Genomic DNA, 23,774 nt, shown 5'->3' with positions numbered 1-23,774 from the left:
TAGAAACTTTACTAGTTGTAATGTCAACAATGTATCCTTCAGTGTAACATAGTAACATAGTTCATAAGGTTGAAAAAAGACCAGAGTCCATCAAGTTCAACCTATAACCCTAATGAGTCCCTACTGAGTTGATCCAGAGGAAGGCAAAAACCCCTCATACTAGAGGTTAAAATTCCTTCCTGACTCCAAATATGGCATCAGAATAAATCCCTGGATAAACCTTCTGTTCTAGATCTAGAAGCCATAACTTGTAATGTTGTTATTCTCCAAAAATGCATCCAGACCCCTTTTAACCTGTTGGGGACAGAGGGCGTACAGGTACATTCTCTCGTCGTGGTACTTAAGGACGGAGGGTCGGACCGGGATGGGTGATCGGCGGTGATCGGACCGGGATGACTGCTGATATCTATCAGCAGGCATCCCGTGGCAATGCCCAGGAGGGGTCCTGAGACACCCCCCCCTCATGTCGGAGATCGCTGTTAATCGCCGGTCACTGGTGACCCAATCGCCCGGAAAATAAGAATGATCAGAGACAGCCCCGATCATCCTAAAGGATAGGAGCGAGGTGGCGGGGGTGCCACCTCCTCCTATCCCCTGCTATTGGTAGATCAGGACTGAGCGACCAATGGCAAGTTAATTTCCCCCACTCTGCCTGCTCTGACCGATTGAAGTCTGGGCAGAGCGGGGAGAACAAGTGTGGCGAGGGGGTAGCATGGCCGGCTTACCGGGCGGCATCGGAGCGGCGGCAGGGACATTGGGCGGTGGCAGGAGGAGGAAGGCCGGGAAGTGCGGCGGTGGAGGAGGCTGCAGTGAAGATCACTGGTATGTGATTTTCACTGTAGCCTTCTAAAAGTTGCAAAACTACAACTCCCAGCAAGCATGCCCAGACAGCCAAAGGCTGTCTGGGAATGCTGGGAGTTGTAGTTATGCAACATCTGAAGGGCCACAGTTTGGAGAGCACTGTGCAGTGGTCTCAAAACTGTGGTCCTCCAGATGTTGCAAAACTACAACTTTCAGCATGCACTGACTGTCTGGGCATGCTGGGAGTTGTAGTTTTGCAACATCTAAAGTGTCACAGTTTGGAGACCACTTTACGGTGGTCTCCAAGCTGTAGCCCTCCAGATGTTGCAAAACTACAATTCCTAGCATGCTCAGACAGTCAGGGATGCTGGGCGGTGTAGTTCTGCAATATGTGGCCCTTCAGATGTTGCAGAACTACAACTCCCAGCATGCCTGGATAGTCTGGGGATGCTTGGAGTTGTAGTTTTGCAACATTTGGAGGGCTACAGTTTGGAGACCACTACTTAGCAGTCTCCAAACTGTTCTTCCGTTCTTCCCCCAGTTGTTGCATAACTCCTAGCATGCCTTTCGGCTGTCAGTGCATGCTAGGAATTGTAGTTTTGCAACAGCTATAGGCACACTGGTTGGAATCACTGAGCTAGAGTTTCCTAACTCAGTGGTTCCCCACCAGTGTGCCTACAACTGTTGAAAAACTACAACTCCCAGCATGTACAGTCTGTCAGTGCATTCTGGGAGTTGTAGTTTTGCAACAGCTGAAGGTTTGCACCCCCCCATGTGAATGTACAGAATACATTCACACGGGCGGGTTTACAGTGGGTTTCATTCTACAAGTTTGAGCTGCGGCAAATTTTCCACCGCAGTTCAAACTCCCAGAGGAAAACTCACTGTGAACCCCCGTCTGTGTGAATGTACCCTAAAAACACTACACTAACACAAAATAAAGAGTAAAACACTACATACACTCAGTAAATAAAACAACAACTCCCAGTATTGCCGGACAGCCATTGCCAGGCATACTGGGAGTTTTGCAACAGCTGGAGGCACCCTGAATGGGAAACACTGCCATAGGGTATCCTTGTAACCAGGTCCGCCCCTATTGCAAATCCCTAATTTAAGCCTCAAATGCGCATGGCGCGCTCTCACTTCAGAGCCCTGTCGTATTTCAAGGAAACAGTTTAGGGCCACAGTTTACGCCCCCTCCTGTAGGCTTGCATTGAGGGGCGGAGCGTGACGTCACACGGGGGCGCAGGCGTGACATCACACGCCGCCCGCCCTGTGATCGCCCGTAATCGGACCCGGAGCGAACATGCTCCGGGGACTGATTACAAACGGGGTGCCGCTTGCAAGATCACGGGGGTCCCCAGCGGCGGGACTCCCGCGGTCAGGCATCTTATCCCCTATCCTTTGGATAGGGGATAAGATGCCTAAGCACCGGAGAACTCCTTTAACACTAACATAAAGTAGAATGTGTCACGAAAAAACTATCTTGGAATAAAATGTATAAGTAAAAGCATCCCAGAGTTATTAATGCATAAAGTGATAGAGGTCATATTTGAAAGGAATGCTCCCGTCCTTAGGGTCATAATGGGCTCCGTCCCCAAGGGGTTAAATTCTTTTACCAAGTTAGCCATGACCACCTCCTCAGGCAGAGAATTCCACAGTCTCACTGCTCTTACTGTAAAGAACCCCCATCTGTGCTGGTGTAGAAACCTTCTTTCCTTAAACGTAGAGGATGCCCCCTTGTTATAGATCCTGGGTATAAATAGATCATGGGAGAGATCTCTGTACGGCCCCCTGATATATTTGTACATAGTTATTAGGTTGCCCCTAAGCCTTTTTTCTAAACTAAATAACCCTAATTCTGATAATCTTTCTGGGTACCATAGTCCTCCCATTCCCCGTATTTCTCTGGTTGCCCGTCTTTGAACCCTCTCCAGCTCCACTATATCTTTCTTGTACACTGGTTCCCAGTACTGTACACAGTATTCTGTGTGTTGTCTGACTGGTGATTTGTACAGCGGTAGAATTATTTCCTTGTCGTGGGAATCTATGCCCCTATTATGCACCCCATGATTTTATTTACCTTGGCAGCAGCTACCCGACACTGGTCCCTACAGCTAAATTTACTGTTAACTAAGACTCCCAAGTCCTTTTCCACATCAGTCGTCCCAAGTGTGCTCCCATTTAATACACAATCCCAGCCCGGATTTTTCCTCCCCATGTTCATTACCTTACATTTATCAATGTTGAAGTTGATCTGCCACTTATCAACCCAAACCTCCAACCTATCCAGATCCTTTTGTAACAGTGCACTACCCTCTATTGTGTTTACCGCTTTACACAGTTTGGTATCATCTGCAAAGATTGCTACTTTACTACTCAACCTCTATAAAAGGTCATTCATAAATATATTAAATAGAACAGGACCCAAGACTGACCCCTGTGGTTCCCCACAAGTAACAGTCACCCAATCAGAATAAGTACCATTAATAACCATCCTCTGTTTCCTATCACTGAGTCAGTTACTTGCCCACTTACACACATTTTCCCCCAGCCCGATCCCTCTCTTTTTATGCACCAACCTTTTATGTTTCACCATATCAAATACTTTGGAAAAATCCAGATATACGACATCCAGTGATTTACCCCCTGGTCCAGTCTGGAGCTCACCTCCTCATAAAAGCTGATCAGGTTAGTTTGACAGGACCAACCCCTCATAAAGCCATGCTGATATGGGGTCATACATTTATTTTTAGCAAGATACTCCAAAATAGCATCCCTAAGAAAACCCTCAAACAATTTACATACAACGGAGGTTAAACTAACAGGTCTATAATTCCCGGGGTCACCTTTTGACCACCTTTTTAAATATTGGCACCACATTTGCCATCCGCTGGTCCTGGGGAACAGTCCCTGTCACTATAGAGTCCCTGAATGTAAAAAATAGGGGTCTGTCTATTACATTACTTAAAGGGGTACTCCGCCCCTGGCATCTTATCCCCTATCCAAAGGATAGGGGATAAGATGTTAGATCTCCGGGGTCCCGCTGCTGGGGCACCCCGCCATCATTACTGCGCAGAGCGAGTCCGCTCTGTGCGTAATGACAGGCGATACAGGGTCCGGAGCAGCGTGACGTCATGGCTCCGCCCCTCATGACATCACGGCCCGTCCCCTTAATGCAAGTCTATGGCAGGGGGCGTGTCGACCACCACGCCCCCTCCCATAGACTTGTATTGACGGGGGCGTGCCGTGATGTCACGAGGGGCAGAGCCGTGACATAACAATGCTCCGGCCCCTGTATTGCCCGTCATTACGTGCAGAGCGATCTCGCTCTGCGCAGTAATGATAGCGGGGTGCTGCAGCAGCGATCCCCAGGGTCCCCCGCAGCGGGACCCCGGCGATCTGACATCTTATCCCCTATCCTATGGATAGGGGATAAGATGTCTAGGGGCGGAGTACCCCTTTAATTTCTTTAGAACATGGGGGTGAATGCTATCCAGAACTGGCTATTTGTCTATTTTGATTTTTTTTTGTAGGCGGCACTGTACTTCTTCCTGGGTTAGACAGGTGACCTGTACTTCTTCCTGGGTTAGACAGATGACCTGTACTGGGGCGTTTACCTTATCTCGCTGTATTTCACCTGGCATTTCATTTTCCTCGGTGAATACAGTGGAGAAGAAGTAGCTTTTTCCTGATCCCCGTTTATAATTTCTTCCTCATCATTTTTTTAAAGGGCCAACACTTTCATTTTTAAACTTTTTGCTATTTATATAGTTAAAAAACATTTTGGTGTTAGTTTTACTCTCTTTGGCAATGAGCCTTTCTGTCTCTATTTTTGCGGCTTTTATCTGTTTTTTACATATTTTTCTCTCTAGCTTTTTAATGCTTCTTCTATGCCGTCTTGTTTTAGTAGTTTAAATGCTTTATTTTTGTCGTTTATTCATCCATATTGGTTTTCTTTTATTTCTGACCCTTTTATTCCCATAAGGTATATACATCTTACAGTGAGAATTTAAGATATTTTTAAAAGTCTCCCATTTAGTGTCAGTATTCTTGTTTTTGAGGACATTATCCCATTTTATATTGTTATGGTCTTCTCTGAGTTTATCGAACTTTGCCTTCCTAAAGTTCATTGTTTTTGTGGCCCCTCGAGAGATTCCCTTATTGAAGAACACGTTATAATGTATTATATTATGATCACTATTTCCTAGGTGTCCTTCTACTTGTTCATTAGTTATTCTGTCAGGTCTATTGGTTAATATGAAGTCTAGTAGGGTGCCCCCTCTGGTCGGGGCCTACACCATTTGGGACAGATAATTGTCTCTAGCTATAGTCAGAAACCTGTTTCCTTTATGAGATTCACAGGTCGCAGTCTCCCAGTTTATATCAGGATAGTTAAAGTCCCCATTATTATCACCTCATTCTGATTTGCTGCCTTGTTTATTTGCCTCAGTAATTGATCTTCTGCCTCTTCTATTATGTTTGGTGGCTTATAGCAAACACCTATCAGAATTTTTTAATTTTTATCTCTATATATTTCTACCCATAATGCCTCCACATTATCGTTTCCCTCCCATATATCCTCCCGCAGTTCGGCCTTCAGACTCTATTTCACAAGGGTGTAAAATACCCTTTCCTGGAAAGGCATTTGTATTTTCATCTTTGGCTCTTGGGCTTACTGTTTGGCCAGCGCTGATACCACTAGAGCATTTTGGATTATATGTTTGTTTGTCCCTTTCATCTTGCCTCCACTCTATCATATGATCAGAACAGATTATTATCCCCTGGAAGAAAGGAAAAAGCAATCCTATTGATTGACAGCAAATAGTATACTGTACCATTTTACTTTAGTGATTAACCTTTATGTGCTGAAGAATACCCCTTTATCCTATCATTTGTTGGTGTTGATTTAGAGAAAAATATTTCTATGATGATTTTTTTCTTCTATTCTTTCTGTAACATTTGCCCCTTGGTATGATGAGGATATAAAAACTATTGAACAGCTTAACCACTGATATATATATATATATATATATATATATATATATAGGAATTAGGTCACACACACCCTCCCCCTAAGCTATCTGTTCTCCTGAGAGTTATTTCACAACTTTTTGGGTGTCAACTCTAAAAAGGACCTTTGCTTCTCCATATAAAATAAGTGCATTTACACCCCAGGAAATAAGATGACTAGATGAATCTGCCAGTTAATTTTGTCCTTAAAGTATTTTAAAATAACAAAGTTATGAAAACAGTCAAAAATGTGCAGAATGTCTAAAAAACCTGGGTGGATATTCTGCACTTTTCACTGCTTGGAAATGCGCCGTCTAATAGACGGCAATGCATTTCCAAGTGGAATCTGCAGAAAGAATAGACAAGTCTATTCTTTCTGCAGACGTCGTAATCCGGATTTCTGCGGCAGAAATTCCACTGTGTGAACAGTGCAGCAGAATCCTATTGAAACCAATGGAACTCTGCTGCAGCGGAATGTCCTTGAAGACATTCTGCCATGGGAACATAGCCTAAAGCAGCCCCCAAGATGATCAAGGAAAGCTGCAGCCAGCCATACATTTCTCCTGCAGGAGTAAATCAGTAGCCATCTAGGTAAGGGCAGCTTATGTCTGCAAGAACAGAAGATACTCATACACAGCTTCTCCTCAGTCTGGCTCAGTGTTTCCCAACCAGGGTGCGTCCTGCTGTTGCAAAACTACAACTCCCAGCATTCCCGGACAGCCTTCGGCTTTCCCTGGTTGGGAAACACTATTCTGGCTCATAGAGAAGGTCCCGAGCAGGGCCCCTTTACTATAAAGTTCATATACCCTGATAGGGCATATGGACAGGAGTTGCCTATCTGAGACAACCCCTGTCATTTTTATAAAAAAATCAAACAAATAGAAAACAACATGTTTATACCAATATGCTCATGTATATGGCATACAGTACCATACATTGGGGGTACACAGTTGGCACTTATGTCAGATTTTCCATTAAATGTGCACCATGTACACAGAAGAACACTGTGCATGAAGTATGTATGTCAGTGCATGGGGACGGTACAGCAACTTACTACAGATAGAGTCTTCATCCTCGGAAATCTTTTTTTTAATGCGAATTTGTATGGAAAATGGATAAAACAAAATTTAGTATACCCCAAATTTTTTCAGTTTAGTTTGGAAGCTAAATGGATCCTAAACAGCATAAAAGATTGTGTTCACAGTTTTGTTGCATATATTTGACTAGGCCAAATCTGGCTTAAATTCAAAAAGTGCGCTAAAAAAGCACGGTGGATATGAACGGTGAAAATGAACAACTTTTTGATCCAGACACAGGTGTTCACATTTTTACCTTGTAGGTAAGAAGGACATATCCCCTCTTCTTCCCTCAACTATGTATAGCCTGTGGAAAGGTGGTGCTTCATGCAGATTTACCCACAAAGTAGTAGGAAGTACAGTATATATAATGTAGGGTTCAGAATTACCTACCACCAAGGGCCTCAAGAAACGGCTAGTGTACAACTGGAGGAGTCCTGCACCCTCAGGCTTAAACGTTTGTACACAGGAAAGATATTGCTTTAGCTTTCGGGTGTTTTCGGGTGCAGTACAAGGGACAATGGGGGAGATTTATCAAAACCTGTCCAGAGAAAAAGTTGCTGAGTTGCCCATAGCAACCAATCAGATCGCTTCTTTCATTTTTGAAAAGGCCTCTGGAAAATGAAAGAAGCGATTTGATTGGTTGCTATGGGCAACTCAGCAACTTTTCCTCTGGACAGGTTTTGATAAATCTCCCCCAATGTGTCATGCTATCTTATGACAGGATTTAAGGAGAAACTCTCCTCTTCCTCCGGTCCATAAAATGACATTTACAATCACACATTTACAGCAGCGGGGATTACCAGTTACCCAGTAGAACCGTTGCCCAGTGTACCAGAGTATATACTAGGTAAAGCATTAAAACACACATCAAACTGCATCATTCAATAAAAAAAATCATACAACTATAAATATAACATTTGATAAGATATATTATTAATATAAAAATAGTGTCCCCTGATGTAACCGCATGTGAGAGATATACACCGTGCTTTCCCTATACATGTTGCTGATAATAACATCAAGTCAATAAAACTTCTCTAGCTGCTAGTACGTGTTCGGTGAATGTTAATAAACTGTTCTTGGAACAAAATCAATAATTAAGATGAACTAGATAGGAATAGCTAAAACAATAGAGGACAAGCACTTATTATAGGTTAGTGGATAGACTAGTAGACCTGGTTCTATATTTAACTCGATGGGCCCACTGCAAGTATGTTGGGACAACGGTCCCTAACCCAGTCCTAAAGACCCACCATTTTGGTTTTTCAATTACTCCATTGGAATAGAAGAGGGAATAATTCAAATCCTGGATGGTTGGTGGGCCTTGAGACTGGGTTGGGGGACCTCTGTGTTAGACTATACGTCTTTTTGCCATATAGCAAAATCAGTGTGTAAATTGGGGCTAAGAAAAGATTGACTTTGTTGCTCATAGTAAACATTTCAGCAAAATCCCACCCTTTATCTATGAGACGCAAGTAAGTTTATATCTCTTCAAAGGAAATCTGGGTGCGATGTCAGAAATCCAGCCTGTCACTCCCTTCCTGGCCAGTCCAGATTTTTAGTTTGGACCAAAAGTCAGCATAGGTGCTGAGGCTGCTTATTACTAGGCTTACAAAAGGACTGACTCAGTCTGCACAGGGAGGCTGTGGGGAGGATAATGGGGCTCTGTTTTGAGTTTGAATCCTGACATTTGCAGCCTGTAAGGGACACTTCCAGTCTTTTGGATTTGTATAGTTAAAGGGGTACTCCACTGGAAAACATTTTTTTTTTTAATCAACTGGTGCCAAAAAGTTAAACAGATTTGTAAATTACTTCTATTAAAAAATCTTAACCCTTCCAGTACTTATCAGCTGCTCTTATGATCCACAGGAAGTTCTTTTCTTTTTGATTTTCCTTTCTGTCTGACCACAGTGCTCTCTGCTGACACCTCTGTCCATTTTAGGAACTGTCCAGAGCAGGATAGGTTTGCTATGGAGATTTGCTCTTACTCTGGACAGTTCCTAAAATGGACAGAGGTGTCAGCAGAGAGCACTGTGGTCAGGCAGAAAGGAAATTCAAAAAGAAAAGCACTTCCTGTGGAGCATACAACAGCTGATAAGTACAGGAAGGATTAAGATTTTTTTAATAGAAATAATTTACAAATCTGTTTAACATTCTGGCACCAGTTGATTTAGAAAAATGTTTTTTCCAGCGGAGTAACCCTTTAAAGGCTGTATTTGGTTTTGTGCTGAAATATAAAGACATGAAAAGCCCTGTTTAAACAATACTTCTGTGTCACTGTTTCTGACTGCTGTTCTGCTGTTATTTGCCTGTCTATTTGTGGCTAATCTCCCTACAATACCTAAAATCCTATCTCTTAATATGGATAACTATGATCTAATCTAAAATGAGCCTTTCCTTGTCATTTATACTACAGATATAGCAGAGAACCGAGCTCAATGTGTCAGAATTTGTCATTTGGCACACATAGTATTATGCTGTGTTAATAATAATATAGGGGGGAAAATAACAAATTCTACTTTACTACATAACCCTATTTATAAACCTGTTTATATTCAGTTTGTTTGCAGATTTCTTCTTGTTGCTTCTGTACATTTTCTGTGTTGTTTTACATCAGTCAAGGTGTCTCTATTTTTACTGAATTCACAGTTCTTCAGTTCTCTGAGCCAACTCATAATCGATAATCTGCTGGTGACCCGTTGGTTATTTAAAGTGGACAATGGATTTGGCAGCAATGGGACCGCTTTCTGCGACATTGCTACACACCTTCCATGTTATTCCTGGGTGTTGAAAGAGTGCAAGCGGTATGGTGCAGAAACCTGGAAGCAGAAGTGGGCACAGGTGAGTCCGTATTACAGGTAATGTTACCCAAGCTCATCACAGATGGGGTTAACAGACCTGCATTGTCAGTAACAGCAGCTTTAAAGCCTCAGGATCCTGCACACCGGCAATGCTTTAATGTCCTGTTATTCCCCGACCTGTTCTGTTCCTTAATGAGGACAATGTAAGAGTGTCGTCGGCAGCGGCACAGCCGGTGAACGCTGGCAGGTTATTAAAACATTACAGCATCTTGATGAAAGACTTTCCTGCAGGCTAAGAACGACAGAACAAGACTCCATTCCACTGCGATGATTAGAAATGAGTGTATGTCTCTGAGCGCTAAATTATGTTAATAGTTACAAATTGAGGTATTTGCATAACAGTTTATGATACATAATGACAAGTTCCCCTCTCTGTGTGTGTGTCACATCACTGAGACCTGTGCCTGTTATAGAAGGATGAAGCAGATTGATGCTTGAGAAGCTGTTATTGTCATCTCAGGCTAGTTGTGTAATCCAGAGTACTACACAGGCACTGCTGACCATTGCTCCTTTTCTTTGTAAGCAAACTAGATAAAAATTGTATTTACCGGTATATGTTTAACTTACTTTTTCTTTGTTGTAAGATATATATATATATATATATATATATATATATATATATATATACACACACACACACATTTTTCAGCTACCTATAACAGAACAACATCTGCCTTATATTGTTCAGCTCTGCCCCTTTGAGGTAAGGACCCCTCTGAAGGTGTCCTTTGCTATTTCCACCCTTTAAGTTGTGAGGTGTGCCCTCCATGGATCAGACTTGTTTGTCCAGCATATTACACAGATGCTCAATCAGATTAAGATCTGGGGAAGTCAACACTTTGACCTCTTTTTCATGTTCCTCAAACTATTCCTGGACTATTGTTTGCTGGCCATTATTCTACTGAAACATACTACTGCCATTGGGGGATACTGTTCCATTGAAGAGGGGGTGGTCTGTACAATATTTAGGTCTAAGTAACATCAACATAAATGCCAGAACCCCAGGTTTCCAAGAAGAACATGGCCCAGAACATCAGGCTGCCTCTGCCAGCTTGTGTTCTTCCCCATAGAGAAACAATAGGGGGTATCCAGCTTCTCATCAAACTGTTAACATTTTCAAGCTTTAATGTAATCCATTAAAAAACATGGTGATACATGGTAAAAACAACCATGGCGACGCATTTCGGACTTACAATAAGTCCTTAATCATGCATGATAAAGGACTTATTAAGGCCATGATTAAGGACTTATTGTAAGTCAGAAACGCATTGGCACGGTTGTTTTGACCATGTATCACTATGTTTTTTAATGGATTATATTAAAGCTTGAAAATTTGAACAGTTTGCTGTGAAGCTGGATACCCCCTATTGTTTCTCTAGTACACTACATGGGCAGGCGACCCGCTTCTCCGAGCTCCAGCGCTTCAGAAACCAGGTATCTCCCTACACGAACTCAACTGAGCCTATGTGGTGAGTGAGCTGAGTGGCTTTTTTCTTCTATGTTGTTCCCCATAGTGCATACTGGTGCTACGTCCTCCAGTGGTAAGCAACACACATGTATATTCTGTACACTTGATATTAACAAACATGAATCATCAGACCACCTTCATCCATGCTTCATTCTGACCAGTCTGAGGCTGCACAGTCCTATACACACCAATTGCTATGCACTTAGACACATCATTAATCCTTAGACACCCTTGACCCTGCCATTTCAACGGTTGTTCTTCTTTGGATGCTGTGACCCAGACCTAGCTATCACAATTTGGCCCTTGTCACTCAGATCCTTGCTCTTGCCCATTTTCCTGCTTCCAGCACTTCAACTTTAAGAGTGAAATGTTAATTTGCTGCCTAATATAAACCACCACTTGACAGGCACCATTGTTAAGAGATGAGAGAATTAATGTTATTCCTGTCTCCTGACAATGGTTTTATTGTTATGGCTGATCATGTATGTATTAGGCTATGTTCACGTGGTGGAATTTCTGTGCTTTTACTCAGATTCCTTTCTGACAAAAAGCAGCAGATTTTTTGAAGATTATTTGCAGAATTTGTACTGAATGTATGCAGAATTTCTTGCACTTAACACACAGATTCCAGAAATTTTTCAGAGACCCATTGACTTCAGTGGACTCTGCTGAGGAATTCTGCAAAAAGGTTCAATGTTTATGCAGAATTCGCAAGGCAGAATTTCCGCAACAGAAATTCTGCACTGCAAAATTTGCTGTGTGAATGAGACAGCGGATATTCCATTCACCACAATGTTAACTTCATGTAGCAGAATTTCCGAGCTAAATTTTTTTCTCCAGACTCTGCATGGAAATTCTGCCATGTTAACATAGTCTTAGTAGTGAAAATAATCCATACATCATTTCTAATGATTACGCTTTGTCATCCAGTTAGGTTGTGTGGAGCCAATAGAGAGTGTCCTTTGATTCAGATTTCTACCATCCCCAATATTCATGGTCAAGAGCCATGCCAGAAAACATAGACTTTTGTGGGGTACTCTACATTGCTGAGGGAGTGGTTCCTCTATAACATTAAAGGAAATGTGTCACTTGTGTTTTCTACTAAGAGCTGCAGACACCATTAGATAGATGTTGGGGTATAAAAGTGTACCTTTCCTGGAGCTGGCCATAATCTTTCTGACTGTGAAATTAAGTACGTGTCATTTTTTGTTTACAGCTGTATGTCCATCCTGAATGCATGTTTTCATGCAAAAACTGCTGAAAAACTGGCAAACTTTCTCAGCCCTTTTTGCCATGAACACCAGACTCGGGAGCATAGATGTGAGGGTGGAAGTCTGAGCTCGGCAGGGATTCAGATGACGTTGCCTCTGCCAGGGAATGGCCCTTCCTTCCTCACTGACCACAGAGGCAGTGAGCAGTGGTTTAGCTTGAAAATAAGTTATTTCTGCATTTTCTTTTTTGTTAAAAAAAAAGGTCAGGATGCTTGTCAGCAGGACTCGGGGACAGATAGAGTAGTAAATCAGGGAGAGATTACGTAATAACAGGTACGCTTTAACAGGCAAATAAAAGGTAAATAATGCTCATGGGGAAATAATTTCTATTTCTACTTAAATGTACCCTCATTGACTTATAGCTTGATGTAGTTCTTGTGGCCTACCAAGTATATTTAGTAAGTTATACAAATGTTTTTACTTGCCCCTTTACACCAACATTTCAGAACCCAAATGTGGTCTTGATCATCTGGATACAAAAATCTCTTGTGCTTAAAAATAATATGAAAATATGTTTAAGAAGACCAGAGAACATGATGAAATTGGTTGGCACGTCAGCTCCAAGTTTCTGATGGGCTTTTTGTAATGCATGGAAGCAAACCTGAAGAATCATAGTCTTTTCACAGGGGTGGCAGGGAGCAGGGCAACATCCTTAAAGGGGTTTTACAGGACTTTTACATTGATGTCTTATCCTAAGGATAAGCCATGAATGTCTGATTGGAGGGGGGCCGACATGAGGCACCCCTACCGATCAGCTATTCAGGAGAGCGGCAGCTCTGGCATATACTCCATGAACTGGGGTAAGAAGCATATAGCTCCATTGATTGTGTAGTGGTGGCACCCAGTTACTGAAGCTCAGCTTCCATCAAAGTGAATGGTAGCTGTGCTGCAATAATCCAGTGCAACATCTACAAAATGGGGGATTGGAGTGGGGCTCACTTTAACTAATCCATTTAAATAGCAAGATATGAGCGTGGGGGAAAAATACTGCATGCAGTAATTTTTTGTCCGCTCAAATCCTGTTAACAAATGGACACCAGACGGAGTCCATTTAAGACAGTGGGACCTATCGATGAACAGACTCTGTGACTGAGGCCCCAAAAGAAGCCTCCACACCGATGTAACCCTAATCTTATAGGCACAGGTTGCGGCTAATGGCACCCCAATGATCAGACATTTATTGCTTATTTAAAGAATAAGCAATCCATGTAAAAGTCCCAGAATACACCTTTAACCAGTTACATCAGGCGGATTTGTGTGAAATGGAGTTGTGACTCCTGTTGACTACACTGATCATTACGGTTTAGCTTGAGATCAGATTTTTAAAGTTCTGCCAAAGAAATGATTTCTAATTATTTATTCCAGGGTGGTTATCACATACAGCTAGATAACTTGACTAAGGCAATTTTCACACTGATGTTGTGCTCCGACCTGTTCAAGGTCTGTTCGGCTCTATTTTTTGTGCTGTATGGGTCCTGAACTGGTTGGAGAACAACTGACACCACCGGACCCCAGCTGGTCCCATTTACATGAGTGGGGTCCGTTGGGCATCTGGTATTTTACAGGAGTTAAGCGGATAAAAAAAAAAAAATAGAACATGCAATATTTCTTTTCTCTGTTCAACTCTTGTCCTTCCAAAAGACTGACCGATGGAGCTCCTTTACCGATGGACAACGCCAATGTGAATGAGCAGTAACTAGACAGTTATAATGTAATAATACAGAGTGGCACCTGCTGGTGTTCATGATGTTCTGCACTCCGGGTATAAATAACTGGAGGTTTCCTAAATAACTTTTCCTACAATTCATAAGTATTCATTTTAGGTTTGTATAAATACATGTGTTATTCATGGGAACACAGAGCATTTGTCTAGACACAGTATATAAATATTTTTCAACAATTTGAACAATTATTTTCTTTTTACAGCATGACACCCATATTTTTCTACTTCCGATTTCTGAAAAATCAGGGTTGCTGATGTAATTCTTAAGTATTTTCTTCTTGATTTGTTCCGCCAGTCTACCCTGTGCTGCATCAGCCTGTAGTGTTGTTTGGTGACAGATAAATCCCATGGTGCTGAGCAGCCTACCTCTTTAACACCTCTCATGTCCCCCCATCTTTTGTGGCCAGGCAAAATAGGGTTAAGTAATCTTTCTCACTGTGGGGTTTTGGCTGCATTCCCCATATCTAGGGCAGTCATCAGACTCCTGCTGTTCCCTGTGTTCTGCTGACAAATGACGAGTGTGAATTCCTTATGGCATCCCCTGTTTGCAGTACAATTAGATCAGACACAGACAACAGACCCTCACACTATCCCTTAGCTAAACTGTACGATCAGGAGATAGGGGCCAAAAGCATGACCTGCTTTAACCCTAATGTTTACACAGTATATAAAAAAAAAATGTCCGTGACATGTTTCCATCTCCCCATGATGTGATTGACAGTAAAGATCTGAAATAATATAATGATTACAATGGCAGGGTGTTAATCAGTTATGAATATACCCCTTTAAGCGAAGCTGTCTGGAAATGAGCGTTAAATGCTTATTCTTATGAGAACCTTGCCCTGAGGGGCTGCATTTAAAATCTATTGTTCAGAGCAACTCTCCCAAATGGGGTTTTCCCAGCAGTATGGCATTAGCACATAATTTCCAAATCAGCTTGCAAAGAAATATGATGTTTACCAATCTCCATAGACATGTATAATCACTATATCTTACCGTAGTAGAATTTACATTAAATATTGATACAAGAGTCAACAGAGTATATTGTCTGGGCTAAATAAAATTGAATACAGTAACCCTAAAGATGCTAAAATCTCCAAAAAGGCGCTTATAGGCCATAGTGTCTGAGAAAGAGCACAATATGTTCTAATCAAAAGAAACTGGAAAATATATTAAGACAAAGATGTATACTTAGCCGTGGTGATCTATTGGTATGTAGAGACTGATAATAATATCATGAAAAATGATATAGCAATAAAGAAAATGATATAATAACGCGCAGGGCAATTTAATAAGCAGCAATATAATATCATGTAGAGCAATGTGTTTGTGGGCCCCCCAGGTATCAATCTCGCGTTCTGCTCGCTATTGATTTAATTCACTTGTATCCCTCCGTGTTAATTTTTCATATGCTTACAAAACAAGCCTTTGATTTTCTGTCAGGCGTTAATTACACTGTTTCACCATTAAATAGAAGGCTTTGTGTAAACTAATTACTAGGTAATCATCGTCCACCGCGAACGCCACGCTTGTACCTTTTTATTCCATCCTACAAAAAAAAACGCTTCGCCGTCTGCGCCCGAGCCCCCTCTCCACTTGCAATCATTAGCTCCTACTAATTCACAGCGTTACTGCCGAAGAGAGGGGGACTTGTAATTGTGGCCATATCAGTACTGTTAATTACCGAAGTAGAACATTGAAATGATGCCAAGGACCATTGTTAGAAGCAAATAAAAAAAAAAATCACACAGACCAAAAAAAAAAAAAAAGAGTTTGAATGTTATTTTCACCATCTGGGGAGCAAAATAGAGGAAAACAGCAAGAAAACAGCAGTGACAAAATATCATAGCTGCAGCTCCAGGCCTCATAGGCCAGATGGAGGAAAGAGATTCTACAACATCAATTGGATGCGGAGGGCCAGGTTCCAGCAGCCGGGCTGTGACAAGTGGAGGAGAGGAGCGGAGATGTGCAATGTGTTCTTATAGGGCCGGTGTTAACTCCTCTTCTGCCAGTGAAGTAAAAGGATTTCAGTGTTCTTTTACAATCTTTGTGTCCAACACCATTAAGCAAAATTTCCCATTATTATAGCAGCATAGAGGAGATTTTACTGTTAATGGGTATGACTTGGGCTAGGTTCACACATTTTGGTCAGTATGTTACCAAAGCAGTTTAAGAAATCAAAGATGAGCTCTGAATGGTCGCTGTATGCATCAAAGTCCATTTTTTACTTTTAAGAAATACCCCCATTGTTGTTTGTTTGTTTATTTATTTTTTTGTATACAAAACATTGCATTTTTTGTGTGCAAAAAAATCCACATTGTTTGTGCCTTTTGTGAACTTTCCTTACTGGGGATACTTGCTAATTTTCTGTGTTTTGGACCACTCCTGGTTTTGACTTAAAAATACTGAGCAACATGAGGACCAAATACTGACCCAAATTAGCTCCAAAATGAGGACCAAATATTGATCAAAATTGTGCTGAAACTGAAGGCGCAACACAGAAACCCCTAATCACATAGTCAGGGATGACGTATAGTTTGTACAGTGAAGGACAAGTTGACGCTATCATTATACCAAGACCAATGATACCATTATGCAGTGTCCAGACAGTGGTCCGATAAGAGTGGTCTGCAGAGTATCATCATGCTGGAGACTATACAAAAGAATATAGCACTGATCATGACTAAAGAATTACTAGTGACTCCGAGGTCACGTTTGCTCTCGTGATTATAGTAGTTCTCTCTCCTTTTCTTCTCCAACATACCCAAACTACTGTGGAGATTTCTTACTTGTTAACTGCTGAATTTTCTGCCCAGACATTTTTGGCCATTGCTTTCGTAGCCTAGCCCCACCCTCTATGGCTAAAATAGTTCCAAGTCCTGTTATAACCTTGTAGACAGCCATCCTGATGCCCCCAGGAGTCCCAGGTACTGTACATGTTGTGCTACCCAGTGCTCTTAAATTTTCTACTTGAATAGCACCGTAGCTATAGCATCCATAAGAATAATATTGCAGCAGAATTGGTGATATATGTTGAACGTTAAATTGCTGCAAAACTTGGCATGCAGTTATGTCTCAGGCAGATATGTAAATTATTACACACTGGGTCTTGCAAGTGGGATGTAGAAGTGTTGTCCCCACAGCCATATAACCAAGCTCTGAGAGGCTAATTTGGGGTAGTATACCTCTTGGTAATTGTTGAGGTCTAGATATGCCTCTACAATGCACTCGAAGACATTTTGCCCTGATGACCATTCTGCCATTCTGACCAAGTTCTTAGGAAGTTTTGAAAGCCTTGGATATATGTGGGCTTACATATAGCGAACAGGCTCCGGATGGCTCAGACAGACCACCAGTAGGGAGGATTGTTTGATCCACCAATAAGCACAAGCAGCTTCCAGGCCATTACCAGGTGCATAGCAGAAGCAACCATGACATGTCTTGCCTTTGACTGCGACAGACTGGAACCGTATTGTCTTTAGAAACAAATCAAGGTTGTCTTTGGAATCCAACATCTGTCAGGTTTGAGTATGGACGCCTCATAGGGAGTCCTTCAATCCTGCCTTTGCTGTGGAGCAACACGCTACCCCAACTGCTGGTGGGATGATCTGGAAAGCCTTCACATATGACAGTGCAGGACACCTTGCGGCAACATGTATTGCCTCTCATGGCAGGAATTCCAATTAGCATTTTTCAGAAATATATCACTGTCCCACGCAAGGGTTTTCCTGAACTGTCTGTGCCAGATTGCAACACTTTCATGGCCTGCCGGGTCACTAGATTTATTACCAGTCATGCATTTATGGTGAGCCAGCTTTGGCAACCTATGAGCGGGCACGATCTATAGTCTCAGCTACAACATCTGGGGGCAAATGTGCTCCAGGATGTAATACGGAACCTGAATTCCTCCATCCCTATTGTATTTCATCTTGTATCCCGGCTATAGGCTGCTTAACAGGGAACTAGAGCCTTCTTTCATTTAGACAGTTTTCCCCAATAAACTTATTCCTTTAGCTCTGATATTGTAATCACTTCTGTATATCATAATTACATTCACACATATAAAGTTCCATAACAACAACTCCATGGTGCATCATTTTTTTTGTGCATAGGCCAGTTTCCGACGAGCATAATATGGCCACATTTTAAGTACATCCAAAAGTCTTAGTCCAACCATGGGTCGGCATTTTAGAGATTTATGATGATTTTATATCTGCATATCAGAACTGTGGTGATACTTGTATCTATACTACGGACACCGAAATACATCAATATTCTGCTTGTCTGAAAATGGACATACACTTGTCATCTATGTAATTCATATGGTCTGAGGCAAAATTGATATTTAGGCTTTAATCCACACATGATCATATAGATTAATGTAATGTACCTGTATATTCACTGCCATAGGAAATAGAATTTAAATTATGATTACAATAATAATATTGAGATATGTTCAGCGAATAATAAAAACTGCTATTGTTTTACCAGGTGTAATCATTTATATAAGAGGTTTTTCTTATGAATGAATGCCTAGGGAATAAGGGTGAGAAGGGGCAACTGTCTGTGTATTGCTATCATCATTTATTCATTACACATTATTCATATAGCACATGCATCCTACTGAGAATACAGCCACATTGGCCCCTGCCCCCTGTGGGGCTCAAAATCTTATTTCTGTGTCTCTTATTAGGGTCATTTTCATAGGAATCCAATCAATATGGTGTTTAGAGGAAACTCATATATAAACATTTGTAGAACATAGAAACTCCATGTACTGTTTGTGTAGTCTACTGAAGGGCAAAGGCCTTGTGTCCATAGTTTCTAGACTAGAGATGTATGATTTGCATGGTATGGATGTTATCATGACAATGTTATGGAGAACATCAAAATAAATGAGCAGAAACTATATTATAAAAGTATACAAATATTCTTTATTTATGTAATTACTAAAAAGGTAAATATTACAACAGTAGCACTACACCCATGAGAAGATGTGTGAACATGAGAGTACCTAAACCATGCCATATATTATAATACATTAATACTATGTGCAATCTATACAAGGCCAAATAAATTAATACAAAGTGCAATAACTCGAGTATAAGCCGACCCGAATATAAGCCGAGGCCCCTAATTTCACCCCAAAAACCCAGGAAAAGTTATTGACTCGACTATAAGCCTAGGGTGGGAAATACATCATCCCCCCCCCATGTCATCATTCCCCCCCCCGTCATCATCCAGACCCCCGTCATTAACACCCCCGTCATCATCACCCTGTCACTTTCACCCCCCCGTCATCATCACCCCGTCATCATCTCCCCCCCTTCATTATCACCCTGTCAACATCATCCTGTCATGATCCCCCCCCCCCTTGATCATCACCGCTTGTCAATCCCCTAAGTGGTCTTCAATCTGCAGACCTCCAGATGTTGCAAAACTGCAACTCCCAGCTCGGTGGGAAGGAAGGGTGAGCTGGTCCGGGCCATCTATGCTGCAGGGACCGTCCGGTGGGGAGGGTTAGTCATTCCGGGCTGTACATTTTCACCGGGAGGCCCTCTTCTCCGCTCGCTCCGGGCCGGCCCCGGACTAGTTCATGCGCATGAAAGTCCCTGTGCGTCGTCGTCAAGGCAACGTCACTAGCCCGGGGCCGGCCCGGAGCGAGCGGAGAAGAGGGCCTCCCGGTGAAAAGGTACAGCCCGGAATGACTAACCCTCCCCACCGGACGGTCCCTGCAGCATAGATGGCCCGGACCAGCTCACCCTTCCTTCCCACCGAGGGGAGGTGAGTAGAAAACTAAAGGGGGGGGGGTCTGTATGATGACGAAGGCCGGCACAGTGGTTTTCAACCTGCGGACCTCTAGATGTTTCAAAACTACAACTCCCAGCATGCCCGGACAGCAGATGGCTGTCAGGGTATGCTGGGAGTTGTAGTTTTGCAACATCTGGAGGTCCGCAGGTTGAAGACCACTGATGAAGGGATTGACAGGCGGAGAGTTCACTCGAGTATAAGCTGAGGGGGGTGTTTTCAGCACGAAAAATCGTGCTGAAAAACTCGGCTTATACTCGAGTATATACGGTAAGATATACGGTAAGTAATATTGTGTGCACAGGTGGCAAGACCAGCATGTATGTTATTCAGGAAGATACAAAATGCAATCCATGTATGTTACCCGCCACATAAACACACAAACCCCAACATACATTTTGCTTTCATCCAGCTTCATCAGGAGGAGTGGCTATCTTTGGACAGACATTTAGTATTTATGAGCTATATACAGCCAAGCATACACAAATATAAAAACCTGTCCCTATATTCAACCAATAAGAATGAGATTGCACTTTATATTTGTTTATTTGGCCTGGAATAGATTGCATATAGTATTGTTGTATTATATGCTATAGTTAAGTTACCCCTATATTTACATCATCTTGTGTGTAGTGCTACTGCCATCATATATACCTTTTGAACTTTTTATGAATTGCATTAGGAAAAACTTATCTATTATATTGTATATATTGTATTATACGGTGCCCATTTCTTCTGGTGTTCTTTGTCTCTGTATTAGTGTTTTATTTTGTGCTAGTTTTAGTTGGTTATATATGGTGAGGTTATGTCACATGATATCAAGTGGATGAATTCCATGAATAAGGCTAGGTTCACACATGTGTTTGGCATCCATTCAAAACAGATCCACTTATGTAGATGAATGGAACTTAGTAAAAATGAATGACAAACTGATGCAAAACATTATGCTCTTCTGTTTGCATCCATCACCATTGACTTCAATGTAAAATTTGAATGGATACTTAAAGGGGTATTCCAGGAAAAAACTTTTTTTTATATATCAACTGGCTCCAGAAAGTTAAACAGATTTGTAAATTACTTCTATTAAAAAATCTTAATCCTTTCAGTACTAATGAGCTCTGAAGTTAAGGTTGTTCTTTTATGTCTAAATCCTCTCTGATGACACCTGTCTCGGGAAACGCCCAGTTTAGAAGAGGTTTGCTATGGGGATTTGCTTCTAAACTGGGCAGTTCCCGAGACAGGTGTCATCAGAGAGGATTTAGACAGAAAAGAACAACCTTAAAGGAGTAGTCCAGTAGTGAACAAGTGGTGAACAACTTATCCCCTATCCTAAGGATAGGGGATAAGTTGCAGATCGCGGGGGGTCCGACCGCTGGGGCCCCCCCGCGATCTCCTGTATGGGGCCCTGCAGCCCGCGCGAAGGGGCCGTGTCGACCCCCCGCACGAAGCGGCGGCCGACACGCCCCCTCAATACAACTCTATGGCAGAGCCGGAGTTCTGCAATAGCGATGTATTGAGGGGGCGTGTCAGCCGCCGCTTCGTGCGGGGGTCGACACCCGGTATCTGGATGCAGAGCCTGGCCCCCATACAGAGAGATTGCAGGGGGCCCCAGCGGTCGGACCCCCTGCGATCTCAAACTTATCCCCTATCCTTAGGATAGGGGAAATGTTTTTCACCACTGGACTACCCCTTCAACTTCAGAAGCTCATAAGTACTGAAAGGATTAAGATTTTTTAATAGAAGTAATTTACAAATCTGTTTAACTTTCTGGAGCCAGTTGATATATAAAAAAAAAAAGTTTTTTCCTGGATAACCCCTTTAATTTCCGTTTTTTGCATGCACTTTTTTCCCCATAATACGGACAACAGACAGAAATCAATGGGATGAGTTTATTTCAGTTTTTTTCTGCTGCCTGATCGGATCAGACAATAAAATTAAACCCAAACACAGATGTGAACCCAACCTAAGTTACTACTTGTTTCATGAATTAATTACCGTAGGTTGCCATAAAATGACTTTTTTTTAGCGATTGTAAGTGGGACTATGCTAGTCGAGTTTACAGCACTGTCGTGTTTTATATATTCAGCACATTGTGGATTGTAATGCAGCTGCTTTTCTATCAAATGTACTTCTATATCAGGAAAAGGCTCTGCAGAGGGTTGCACAGGAACTTCCTAAAGTCTTGGAGCACTATGCGCAGGCAGTGAACAGGAGCCATTATCCTACATGGGACAAGTTTCTACAGGTGTTAGTGAGCCGAGGTAAGTGTGGTAGCCCGTTTCCTTTCTCACTGTCATGCTACCTCTGTTCTGATTTTTCTTTTTGTTCCAAAAACAAGATTAGATCTAAAAAAAAAAATCAGGCAACAGAGCCTAGGCTATGCTGTAGTTCAAGTATTTGGGGATGTTTTGGAGGCTCAAAAACTATCAATTTTTCAGGAAAAAAAAAGTCTGCAACTTTCAGAATGGTTTTTAGCCTATTTTTTAAAGAAAGTTTTTTGGGGCCACAGCAAAAGCTATAGCTTAAAGGGGTATTCCAGGAAAAAAACTTTTTATATATAAACATATCAACTGGCTCCAGAAAGTTAAACAGATTTGTAAATTACTTTTATTAAAAAATCTTAATCCTTTCAGTACTTATGAGCTTCTGAAGTTAAGGTTGTTCTTTTCTATCTAAATCCTCTCTGATGACACCTGTCTCGGGAAACGCCCAGTTTAGAAGCAAATCCCCATAGCAAACCTCTTCTAAACTGGGCGTTTCCTGAGACAGGTGTCATCAGAGAGGATTTAGACAGAAAAGAACAACCTTAACTTCAGAAGCTCATAAGTACTGAAAGGATTAAACATTTTTAATAGAAGTAATTTACAAATCTGTTTAACTTTCTGGAGCCAGTTGATCTATATAAAAAAAGTTTTTTCCTGGAATACCCCTTTAACATTTGATGCTTTTTAGCCCATAAACCACCCAAAAGATGTTCTTAAGGGAGCACTGTATAGTTTTTTGTAACCTATTGGTTAAAATCTCAGCTTTCTTCTTCCCTATATAAACATACAGAGACAGCTGTCAGTCACTCAGTAGGACCACCCACTGGACTTCTAAGTACAGATTTAAATGAATAAATAAAATACAAGTCCTACTCAATGGCCCTTATTTACTAAGAGTGTTGTGTAGGTTTCTTTGTGGGTTTTAATTCCCTACAATTTATTTTCCATGGTATTTACTAAGGTTTCCCTACATTTTCCACTTTCCCTACACTTTGCTTTTTTACACATGCTCTGATCTGTCTGGTTTTCCTCAGCTGAAATCCACCACATTTTCTGTGGAAACTTTAGTAAATATGTTGGGATTTTGTGAAAATGTCGGGAACACGCCCCTTTTCTGTGACCATGCCCCTTTCCCAGCGGCCACGCCCCTTTTTCGGGTTTTCTTAGCAAAATGGAGAGTTAGTTGGGTTTTTTCATTTCAGGCGCAAATTCAGGCGCAGACAGAATTTCAGGCGCAAATTCTGGTGCAGACAGAATTTCAGGCGCAATGCGCCCGAAAATGGCGCACGACCTGACAAAACATGTCGGGATTGCAATAGTAAATGAGGGCCAATGTTTTCTCAAAACTGCTAAATAAATGTACTCTGCTCCTGCTGCTCTATAACATGCTACTGACAGATCAAACTGATTGTTCATAGTGATAGGATCCCTTGTTGACATATTGCATTGTGTCAAATGGCCGGAAAATTGGATAAGCTATTCTTTA

At 41.8% G+C, this 23,774-nt stretch overlaps 1 protein-coding gene across 6 annotated transcripts in view; it reads left to right on the top strand.

The window, feature by feature from the left end:
• The window catches only part of IQCH (IQ motif containing H), a 125,147-nt gene that overhangs the window by 71,622 nt on the left and 29,751 nt on the right, over positions 1–23,774 (top strand). For all 6 annotated transcript variants that reach the window (XR_008892391.1, XM_056571643.1, XM_056571647.1 and 3 more), the window contains 2 exons: positions 9,543–9,734; positions 22,165–22,285. Coding sequence is in view for 5 of the 6 variants with exons in the window: in XM_056571643.1 (XP_056427618.1) it covers positions 9,543–9,734; positions 22,165–22,285 (313 nt within the window). In the remaining variant the exon portion in view is untranslated. The remainder of the gene's footprint in view (positions 1–9,542; positions 9,735–22,164; positions 22,286–23,774) is intronic.

Source organism: Hyla sarda, chromosome 4 (genome assembly GCF_029499605.1).
Source record: "Hyla sarda isolate aHylSar1 chromosome 4, aHylSar1.hap1, whole genome shotgun sequence".
Lineage (NCBI taxonomy): Eukaryota > Metazoa > Chordata > Amphibia > Anura > Hylidae > Hyla > Hyla sarda.
This window is presented reverse-complemented; position numbering and strand designations above follow the sequence as displayed.